The sequence below is a fragment of the Elephantulus edwardii genome, unplaced genomic scaffold (genome assembly GCF_000299155.1).
Source record: "Elephantulus edwardii isolate Elephantulus edwardi_28Jun2011 unplaced genomic scaffold, EleEdw1.0 scaffold00010, whole genome shotgun sequence".
Classification (NCBI taxonomy): domain Eukaryota; kingdom Metazoa; phylum Chordata; class Mammalia; order Macroscelidea; family Macroscelididae; genus Elephantulus; species Elephantulus edwardii.
The window spans coordinates 32,450,679-32,462,830 of record NW_006399760.1 but is presented as its reverse complement, the minus strand read 5'-3'; the positions used below and the strand labels follow the sequence as shown (position 1 = coordinate 32,462,830).

The 12,152-nt window shown below is 35.6% G+C and overlaps 1 protein-coding gene across 1 annotated transcript in view; it reads left to right on the top strand.

Annotated features, from left to right (window-relative positions):
• The window catches only part of CCDC148 (coiled-coil domain containing 148), a 314,203-nt gene that overhangs the window by 58,163 nt on the left and 243,888 nt on the right, over positions 1 to 12,152 (top strand). Inside the window, exons 5-6 of the mRNA XM_006880794.1 lie at positions 4,885 to 5,023; positions 8,237 to 8,443. Coding sequence (XP_006880856.1) covers positions 4,885 to 5,023; positions 8,237 to 8,443 — 346 coding nt within the window. The remainder of the gene's footprint in view (positions 1 to 4,884; positions 5,024 to 8,236; positions 8,444 to 12,152) is intronic.

Sequence of the window (12,152 nt, the reverse complement as noted above, 5' to 3'; positions counted from 1 at the left end):
GGGAGGAGGGTAGAGAGAATAGTGCAACAATGAATGAATGGAAACCCAAAATCTCTGTAAATGTTTATGAAAATTAATAAAAGATAGAAAAAAAAGAATTGGAAAGTTTAAAATTATTTTTACATTTTCTAAAAATAACAATGTGAGTATTGATGCATAATTTCTTTTAAGTATGTTTTTTATTTTTATTAAGTCATTTTTATTCTTTATATGGATTTATTAAGTACTTTTTCATTCTATATGTACAAGAAAAATTACTTAAAAACAGTGGTAATTGGAAAAAAGCTGTTGGAATGGGAGGTGTGTAAAGTCAAGAAGAGCAAAAAAGGATATGATGGCAAAATGGATGTGATCACTGTTTATGGTATACTTAGTTTGAAATATCTAGCTTTAATATTATGTTATCATTTTATGTGTAAGTGATTTTACCGTCACTAAAATAGCACCTAATTAATACATTCACATAATGTATAAAAATGTACTGAGTGCCACAAATTCTCCTGCTGCTGAATTTATTTATAGCAATGCAAACTGCTAAATGTATGCTTTTTATGTCAAAAGCATTTCTTTTGGTAAATGTTTGCTATTTGCACTTTCCTTCAAGGGCAGTCATAATTTTGTACCACCATTCAGTATGAGAGGTCGTCAAAATAATTCGTTTAGAAGTCATTCTTCATTTACCAAAGACTTTAAACAATTTATGAAAGTTATAGGTGAGATTGCTTGTAGTTTTTTTTTCAGGCCATAGTCTATAGAAGCTTATCTGAAACAAAAATTGTTAGATCAGGTGATTTTTGGCTGGAGGTTGGTGATTTCAGGGAAGAAGATAGTGAAGGAAATGGGTTACTATGGGGGAAGATGGCTAAGCAAAGACAAGGTCTGGAGACTGGCTGCAGTCTGATTCCACAGGGATGCTGTGGAGCAGAAGCAGTACCACTGATTGGTCCCATTTTGAGGCAAGTATAGCCTTGTATTCTCTACTATTTCTAAAGGAGATGCTATTTCTTGGAGAGGGACATCATGCTTGGAAAAGTGTAGTGTCAGTGAAAGATAGGAAGACCTTCAACAAGATGGATTGACACAGTGACTGCAGCAATAGACTTGAGTGTGTCAGAGGTGATGAGGATAGTGCAAGATAGGACAGGATTCAGATCTCTTTTTTCAGAGGGTTACTATGAGTTGTACTCGACTCGATGGCACCTAACAACAATAACAATGTCCGAAGGCCATTGGTTATGTTTGGCCTTTGAAAAAGTCTTCCTGGATGAAGCAGCTCCCATTTGACCCAACATGGTTTTCTAGAGAAGAGGAGAATCTAAATTATTGGTCAAGGCTAGCAGGATCTTGATGATGAAATGCCAGCTGGAAAAGGCAATCTTGGCAGGCGCCATACACATCCACTATATTGATGACTATATAATTAAAAAGATGGAAAACATGTTGGACCTCTGTTCTGTCATGTCACCTTCTAATAGGACATCCACAAACAGAAAAAGTTTAAATGAGAATCTGAGCTTGTCTCTGTGTTGCTTGCTCGTGATAATAGAGAAATTATGTGGCTAACTCTGCTGTTAAAACACCTTCTTGTTGCCATGAATAAAAAGATGTTCCTTGAGAGAGGACCTGAGATATTGTCTATGAAGAATTGAGGGCAATTCACATGCCAAGTATACTCAAGTAATCCTTTCTCCCTGCTTACTGTTGTGAGTTTGAAATACTTTATTCACAGAAGCCTTGGACTGTCAAAAAATTCATAATTGATTCATACAGGACCAAACCTTTAGTGTATTCATTGAATAAATGCATCTCAAACTCTTCTTTCTCTACAATTGATAATTATGTTTAGTACTCAAAGTACTAGAGAGCATTGTGCTTTCAGGTGGAGGCCCTCAAGTCCTCTTTTTCTCCTCATAATAGAGTTAGGAGAGAGAATTTTCTTTTCTCTTTTGAAAAAGACTTTTTTCCCTTTCTAGCTATTTAACGCAGATAATGAAGTGCTTTACAAAACTAGGTAACCTTGTATGAGGACAGTGGAATTCCCATTAGTGTCACTGATACAAAAGGTTTTACTCTATTTTCAATTGTCAAATATTTTAAAGGGAGATAGAAGGCATAAAGAGGAAGTCGTTGAATTTCTCAATTAACTTAAAGTCAAAGACCACTGATAAAGTAGAAATAAACAATAACCAATTTCCATCTTAGATCAAAGAAGTATTTGCTGCTAATAATATTCCCTCTGATTGCATCTGTATTTGATTATGCTAATTTATTAAGTAAGAATAATAATATGCAAATACACTTAGGATACATAGCAGATTAATTCTGCTTATAGTTTAAGCTGATACTACAACTTTTTTTATTCTGCTTCAGGCTTTGCTAATACTTTATATAGAACAAAAATCCAGCCAGTGTCAAGGCTTCTAAAGTGAAAAAGACCTTTCTAATGGCTGACATGTTGTAGAGAAAGAGACTTAAAGCAATTTTATTTATAAATTATTTCTTTAGTCATGTAGAACGTGACAACATTTACCTTCTTTCACTGCCAATATCTAGCCTTATCCCCACAATTTAAGAAATTGAGGGGATAACTTACTGTTAGAGTTAAACCATAAATAATTGCCTTATTTTTGTTGTTAGGTGCTATTAAGTTGTGCTTGACTCCCAGCGACCCTATCAATGATAGACCTGAACCTTCCCCTGTCCTGTGCCATCCTTATCATCTCTGACACACTAGAGCCCAATGCTTACGTCATTGTGCCAATCCATCTCATAGGAGAATCTCCTCTCCTAAACTGACCCACCATCTCTCCAAGAATGATGCCCTTTTCCAAGGAGCAGCCATTCCTAGCTACGTGTCTAAAGTATGAGAGGCGAAGCTTCGCCACCTTTGTCTCCAGGACGCACCCTAGCTGCCCTTTATCCTAGACATATCTGTTTGTTCTTTTGGCAGTACTTTAAAAAAAATTATTGTAATTGTGATTTTAATGAACGTTTTCCGAAAAATTGAATTTTCATTCATTGATTGTTGCATTTTTCTTCTCCCCCTTCCTTACCCCTCCCTCGGTTCACTTCCTTTTTAAAAAATATTTATTCATTGTTGCACACTCCCCTCCCCCCTTCCCCTTCCCTCCCCCTCCCACAGTCCTCTTGGCAATGTGCTTCTTATTCTGGACCTTGTCTTACATATCATGCCTAATCATATATTTCTTTTAAACAGTTCTCCCCATCTATTCCAATATAGCGTTCATTATCCACTAAGGCATAAATGCTTCTTCTATCATCCTTATTTATTCTCTGGCGATTAGCATAGTAGATGATTGAGAAGACCAGGGTTGAATCAGGCATACTTGAGTCTTCAAACTGACGTAATATCTTTTGAGTATTTTGGAGAGGTCCTTGACACTGGACTTGCTCAGTGCAATATATCTCTTCATTTCTTGACTGCTGGTACCAAAAGTGTTGATTATTGATCTAAGCAAAATGAAATTCTTGACAGCTTCAATCCTTTCTTCATATATCATCCTATTAATTGTTGGTCTTGTATAGAGGACTTTTGTTTACTTTTCTTAAAAAAACTTTCTAAGTTTATTTTCATATCCATAATACTAAAAATACTGAGCATATGAAAAATTATACTGAGTCGTGGAGTTCTTAATACAGATTTTGATAATTGAGACTTTAGAATTTGCAGTTTTCTTTAAGTAACCATACAAATGTTATCACTTACATTTATGTGGTTTCTGCTGCTTTTTTTTCTTTCTTCTTCTGCTTTTCCATGTCAAGCTAATGAACGTTCCATCTTGTAGAAAAGCTTAGGTTTATAAATGTTACAAAGTTCTTTGTTGTTAGGATCTTTATTTTCTTGATATTGAGATGTGATCCTTAGTGTATGTTTATAAATGGTACAAGGTTCTTTGTTGTTAGGACCTTTGTTTTCTTGATGTTGAGATGTAATCCTTACTGAAGACTAATGTCTTTGGTCTTCTGCAGCAAGCATTTCCATATCCTCGTCACTTTCAGCAAGCAAAGTTTTGTTATCTACATAATGCAGATTGTTAGTGAGTCTTCCTCTTATCCTGAAGCCACATCCTCTTCATAGAGTCCAGTTTCATGAGTTATTTGCTCAGCATACAGATTGAATAGGTATGGAGAGAGGATATATCCCTGATGCACACTCTTCCTGATTTTAAACTGTGCAATTTCCCCCAGCTCCATTTTAATAACAGCTTCTGGTCTGGACATTGATTTCTCATGAGCACAATTAAGATTTCCATCCTTCTCAATGTTAGCTATAATTTGTTATGACCCATACAGTCAGATGCCTTTGCATAGTCAATAAAACACAAATACTTCTGGTATTCTCTTCTTTTAGCTAGGATCTACCTGACATCCGCAATGATATCTCTGGTACTATGGCCTCTTCTAAACCTTCTAAAGAAATACTTCTAAATTTTTCTAAATAAATGTCTTACTCTGCCTTAACTTTCCTTTATATGTGCTCATTTAACTGTCTTTATTTATATTTTCCTTTCATCTGAAGATGAGTATTTCATTAAATAACCAAAATTCCTTTTTAATATGTGTTTAAAATTTTAGTTTCTAATTTTTCTAAGTTTTATATATTGATGACAAACATATCTTTATAAACAAGATAGAACAAGTAATGAAATATTGGGTAAAAACCTCTTTGTACTAAAGTTAATATTTTTTCTATTCTAGACCTTAAATTGGGTTAGTATATTAGAACACATACATACAAATCTCATTTTAATTATTATTATTATTATTATTGCTTGCTAGTATTTTAAATTACTTGAGCAGTTTGGACTCCCTCATACCCCATAATTACTTAGTAGTGTGGTGTGGTATCATTGTTTCTTCTAGAAACTTCCACTTAAGTGAAGAAGAACACTGGACTTACCAGGCTGTTTTGGATCAATATCCCAGAGATCTTTTTGCCCGAAGAACTCTGTATCTGGACATGTTACAAAGATATTTTCCTCATAAATCTAGGCATGATCTGGTGAGTACTGGACTCTACATTCTAGGGAGTTACATTGTATCAGTGACCCCATACTGTATTATTTTTTGTTAGATGCCATCAAGAGGACTGTGATTTACAGAGATCCCATGTACAGCAGACCTAATCTTGCCCTATTCTGTGCCTTCCTCATACCTCAATGCTCAAGCCCATTTTTATATTCACTGTGCCAATCCATCTTACTGAGGATTTTTATCTCTTTTGCAGACTCTATTTCCCAGCATTTCTTTCTCCAAGGACTAGTTTCTCCTGAAAATATGCCCAAAGCAACTGAGACAAAGTGCCGTCTTCCTTGTCCTCTAAGGAGAACTCTAGTTGCACTTCCCTTACCACTGATTTGTATTGTCTTTTCAGTCCCCAGTGTTTCCAATTCTCTCTGCCTATACTGCAATTCAAAAGCATTCATTCTTCTTTGTCATCCTTATTTGTTATCCAACTTTCAGAAGTAATTTGAAAATTTTATGGCCAGGATCAGGGAAACCTTAGTCTTTAAACTGATATCTTTGCTCTTTAGAGCTTCGGAGAGGTTCTTGACAGCAGATTTCCCCAATGAAACATGTCCTTTGAATTTTTTGCTGCTGCTACCCTAACCCATAAAACGACAACACAATAATTTTAAATTGAGTTTTAAATTTTTTTCTATATAATGTAGTTTTAAAAAAATAATATAGTTTTAGGTTGCTAATTTGTGCCAAGCACTTGTCAAGTTTAAATAGTCCATATAAAGGGTATGGAAGCACTACTAACAATATTTACTCCTGTGTCTTCTAGCCCCTGAGGTCTTGCTTTGGCTTCCAAGGCTCCTCTCTAGATATGACTCTTTCAGTGTTTTCATCAATTTTAGGCTTTGAGTAAAGGTGGAATGCCTGTACCTTGGGCCATGGAACCTGCTACCTAAGTCCTTCTAGTATTGGGGACATCAACAGTCTTCTTTGGGACTGGATCTTTCCTATACTTTCCTCATCATGGCAGTTCAGCTAGAGCTTCCTAAAAACATCTGAAACACAATAACCCAAAATTCAGATATCAGAGTGTGACTGAAATTTCCCAGAGAATTTAGTAGGGAATTACCGTTTTGTTCTTTTGTTGACAAGACTAGAAAAGCAAGAAAACATTAATTTCCACATCAACAATGAAATTCTTTTTAAATTTTACATTGTTTTGCATACACAATTTGTACACATTGTATTTCTTCCATGAACATTGTGTTTTACACAGTCCTTCATTCACACATTTTGTTTCATACAATCATACCCCTATACTCTGTTTTATAAATTTAATCATTATCGGTCTATGTCCACTATGACCTCACTTTTTTAGATTCCCACTAGATCTGTCCTAATTCCTCCACCCCTTCCCTCTGCCTATAAATGAACCATACTTTAAAAGATTATTACATACTCTGCATTTTGGTAGTTGTTTTAAAATATGCAAGCAACAATAACGATACTGGTCTTTGTAATAGAAGTTGAGTCTGTGTCAATCGTGTAAATTCCTTCAGCAAACAAGATATTGATGAGAAGGGTAGTACTGATTTCTTCATTTTACAAGTGAGTAAACAGAAGCAATAGCCACATAGCTAATGTATTGTGACCATATCTACTACTCTCATCTCTCACCCACCATGTCCCCATCCCCAAGTATGAGTTTTAAATCTGAACTTTATATAAAATATGTGTTACATATGAAACATTCTCTATAGTATTTTTTTAATTTTAAAATGAAACAAGTTATTTTTCAAATTACATCTTCCTTTAATTCCCGTTTGATTCTGTAGAAAGAATTCTGTTGCCAGGTGCCATTTTTAACGTGACAGTTCTTTTAATTTCACAAACATTAACATGATAACCTTTTTTTTATGTTTACTACTTGCATTGGATTAGTTTTTAGGCATGGTAGCCTGTCGTATACCTTTCTTCTTAATCTTTGGCAGGTATTGAGTATATTTTTGCTCTATGGAACAAGCTTAAAATCTTTGTAGAATGCATTTGAGTAGCTGATATTTGGTTTATGTAAGACCTTTGTCTATTTCATTATGTATCTAATTAATAATTCATAAAAGGTTATTTTAAAAAGGAAAAGCCTACCTTATCCTGCTTGATAGTTTCCTGTCTCACACCACTTAGAGACTGAATAATGTATCAAATTCTGAGACTTAGTCTTTATATGCTGGCAAAATTATATATGTATACAGAGAGAGAGAGAGAGATAGCTGTGGTGGCCTAGTAGAAAGATGCTGCCCTGCAATCCCGAAGGCACAAAGCACAAGGCCAACAACTGCTGCGTGGAAGAAGAATGCACAGTCTCCTTCCATCTGATTAACTGCCTCTGAAAACCTACTGAAGGATCTATATGGGTCAGTTATGACTATGGTACACAACAACAATAGATTGATAGATATCTTTAGATTAGTGGCTTTCAACTTCTGGAACACATCTTTATATGATGTGTGCTTCTGAATCACCTGTGGAGATTTTGCAAACTACATAAGTTTCCCTATTCCTGTTCCTCTGTCAATATTTGGTTGGAAATCACCCTTGTACGAGCTATTGTTGCTAATGAGTGTGGGAATGTGAGTGTGCCATGCCCTTCAGGAGTATGAGGTGGAAAGGCAAATGATCATTGTTGCAGTTCTTCAAGTATGAGTATTCTAACATCTGAATATTTCAGTAATTCATAATAAAGCTAATTTTTCCAGGATTATTGTCATAATTTTCTGGTTACTAGCATATTATCTCAATGCAGCACTCAGAGTAATTGTTAGAATACTAAAACTGATTTAAAGATGGGGTATCTAAATTGTATATAGGGAAAATATTGCTCTTTATGGAATCATTCACCTTTGGGAAGTGTAAGTTATTTTAGAAGTCACACAATTGACTACATTTTAGAAGGAAATCAAGGATTTACAAAGGTTCAGTGAGTTGTCCCAGTTATCAGTTAGTCACAGGCTCAGGGCCCTGAAACTGGCACTGGTTCCTGGTTCCTATTTTCCTATAAAGAGCATGTTTGCCCCTGTTGTTGTTGTTGTTATGTGCCATCGAGTCGTTTGCGACTCATAGCGACCCTATGCGATGTTTGCCCCTAGTTTAGCAAAATACTTATTATGATTTATTTTATTTCTTTTGTAATAATTAACTTCTAAATTGTAGGATCATTTTTTCTGATGAAAACTTTTTATTGTCACCTTTTCAGGTGGAGCATGAAAAATATTGTGATCAATATCGGTTTGCTAGGGAGCAGCGAAAGATCTTGATAACAAATTGGAGTAAGAATAGGAAAGACTTTATACAGAAGGCTGTGATGATCCTTGCTGAGGCTTGTGCAACTCATGAAATGGAGTGCACTTTGGCTAAGGATAGGAAAAAGCAACAGGAATTGTGTGCTGATTTGAAAGCCAAGGTAAGGTGCTCTCCTGAAGGTGTTTCAGAATTCACACTAACGTTCCATGTTAAGCATTAAGAATTCACTTTTTCCATTTTCCATACACCCAACCTTACATTCATTTGCTGGAAAAAATAATATATTGAATAAAAATATTAGTTTTAACAATATAAAATTACATTTCCCTTTAGTAAAAAACAATCAACAATTGTATGTCAAACTAAAGCTACTGAAACAAGACATTCATATTACAGAATTAGCTGAAACAGTCAACCTAAGTCCTGACATGTATGTACCACAACTGAATGAACACTTGACAAGATCATGCAGAACTAAGTAAGTCATAAAAAAGACAAATAACTATGTGAAATTAAAAAAAAAATTTAGAAACCGAAGATTATCCTCAGTTACCATTTGTGGAAGAGGTAAAAAGGAGGAGAGCTTTTGTTTTGAGTTTATGTTGATGGCAGTGGAATGATTTTTGGTATAATGGTGACTACAAATTATAGACTACCTAGAAAACAAATGGGTTTATTGGGGTTTGCTTGCTCCTCAGACCCATTTATGGGGCTTTGTGGATAGCTTAGAGGACTGTGAATGTAACACCAGCAATTGGGAAGACTAATGTCTGAGTTGCCCCAGTTGAAGAACTGAAAGCGAGTAACTACCGTACTTGGTTGTACTTGTTACAGCAATAGTTGTGTAGGGAAGTCACACTGAGACTTCACAGTGCACAAATCCTGGACACTGGCTGTGGATATGGTCTCTGGTGGCCAGGTGGTAAAAAGTTGATAATAGTGTTAAGAAAAAAAATAATAGCAAGAAGCTGGTGGGATTGAACTCACCAGCTGCTCTGGAGATGCTCCCTGTGTGATTTATTCCCTCTAAAACTCCCCGGATAGTCAGCTATGGGTCAGTTCTGACTCAATGGCACCCCACATAAAGAGTGTTGGCAAGGGACCACCTACTTTTGCTACCTACCTCATACAGTAATATGAACAAATCTTGATTATCTATAATTGTATAGTAAGAGGCTGATGGAGCAGCAGGAAATGTTCCATTGATAGGAAAAAACCAGGCAGACACTACATTACAGTAATTACTAGTAATTTCGCACAAATACAAATGTTTCTGTTTTAAAACATGAGAGGATAAATGACTGCTTTAGATTTTCTAAACAAAAAAGAATTTTCTTTTAAAATATTGTTGAGGTAAAATAGGCATAATAAACCTAGCCCATCTCAACAATGTCTACATGTGCAATTTTGAAGCATTGATTATATTCTTGATTGATTATATTGATTATATTCTTCAACAACCATTTCCACTATCCTTTTCCAAATCATTCCACTACCATCAATATAAACTCAAAACAAAAACTCTCCTCCTTTTTTCCTCTTCCACACATGGTAACTGAGAATAATCTTTGGTTTCTAAATGTTTTTTTATTTCATATAGTTAATTGTCTTTTTATTACTTACTTAGATGATGTTGTCAAGTGCGTATTCAGTTGTGGTACATATCAGGACTTCATTTCTCTTTATGGTTGAGTAATGTCTCAGTGTGTATATACTACATCTATTTACCCACTTATCTGTTGATGATTGTTTAGTTATTACAACCCTTGGTCTCTTGTGAAAAGTGTGGCAGTGAACATTGGTTTACACCTCTCTGTCTGATTCCTGCATTCTCTTCTGTGTATATACCCAAGATTAAGATTGTGGAGTCCTGTATTCTGTTTTCACCTGTTTTGATGAACCACGAAACTGCTTTTAATTGTGATTATGCTATTTGTCATACTCACCAGCAGTGGACAAGGGTTTCTGTTTCTTTACAACTTTGCCAACATTAGCTATATCTTATCTTCCTTTTTCCTGTAATCATTACCATTATAAGGACAAGAAGGTGGTATCTTAATGTAATTTTGTAACTGATCTGTTTCTAGAAAGCCTTTGCTCACATCCCTGTGACTACTTAGAGGAACCAATGTTTTCTTAAATTTCAAGCAAAATTTTTTTTTTTTTACCTTGTGACTTCTGCTGTCTGCTAGGTAGGTTATTCTGTTATTTTTTGTGGTTGGAGTAGAAATGGCATTTTTCCACATTTCTGCACTCTACTTGATAGCTGGGAATTTGTAATAAAAACAATTAATCTTTTATGTTTTCTGTTCATCTCACACCAAACACATAAATCAACTCAAGGCGGGTCAGAGACCTGAGGACAAAGCCCAAAACCATAAAGTTCATAAGACACAAACTGGGACCAAGCTTAGAAGGCCTAGTCTACAATATAAAGAGACCACCAAATAGAGCCAGAAAAGCACAATCTGAAGAGGATAAAATTGATGAATAAGACCTTCTAAAGATTTTTGCTCATCAAAAATTTTTTTCCAACAGAAAACCTACTGACTGGGGATAAACATTCGGCAATACCCTCTGAGACAAGGGTCTCATAACAAAAGTTTACACTATCTGACAGGGCCTCCAGAAGAAAAAGACTGATAATCCAATTATAAAATGGGTAAAAGATATGGAAAGACTTTTCACAGATGAGAATATTTGGATGACCAACAGACACATGGATAATTGCTCCCAATCACTGGCAATAAGAGTGAGATACCATATCATCGGAGTAGCAGTGGCAAAGTTTAGCAGGGTAGTAAGTAATAAATGTTGGAGAGGATGTGGTGAGATAGGAACTTTTGTATATTGTTGGTAGAATTCTAAAATGGTACAACCACTCTGGAAGGCAGTTTGGTGTTTCCTCAAAACACTGAACATAGAAATTCCATAGAAGCAGCTCTTCCATGGCTTGGAGTATACCCTGAGGAAATGAGAACTGAGGTACAAATAGATACTTGTACACCAATAGTCATAGCAGTGATATTCATCACAGTAAGAACATACAAACAACCTAAATGCCCAACCACAATGGAATGGGTTGAGAAATTATGGTACATTCACAGAGTAGAATACTGTGTAGCACACAAGAGCAATGATTTTGTACATTACTATCTAACATGGGAGGTACTAGAGAGCATTATTCTAAGTGGAATAACTCAGTCTCGTAAAGATAAATACTGTATAAGATCATTGTTGTAGAATGAGTGCAAAGTTCTAAGGGCTTAATTATAAGGTCACACAATTTGATGGCTGGAGGAAAGTGTGGGTAAAGGAAAGGGAAAAGATCTGGTGTGGAAAACATTGTATACAAACATTATGAACTTTATAAGTAAATTAGTATAAAATGTAAAAAAAAAATATATGTTTAGTGGCATGGGGTCCTTTTCAAAGGCATTTTGCCACAAGATTCTTTTGCACTACAGGGACACTGTCAGCAGGTGAGAGGAGTACGAAAGCAGTGGGCAGGGAAAGCAAAAAGTGAGAGTGTGGTGGGCAGAAGAAGAATAGCCAGTCCAAGGAAAGCATACATGGCCCACATCAAGAAAATATTGCTATAACAGCCTAGCCAGCATTCAAGGCAACAGAAGTGGCAGGAGGGCAAGAGTCAGTATTCTGTACTTTAGGACAGCATCAGTTATCAACCAGATAAATACTTTGCTATCCTATTCTTTATTTCTATTCCTCTTATCTTTCACCATCCTTGGATCCTGACAGACAAAAACATCTAGGGTATAATGTCATTGTTGATATGTGCTGTCGAGTCCTTTGCGACTCATAGTGACCCTATGTACAACAGCCCTAAACCCTGCTCTATTCTGTGCCAA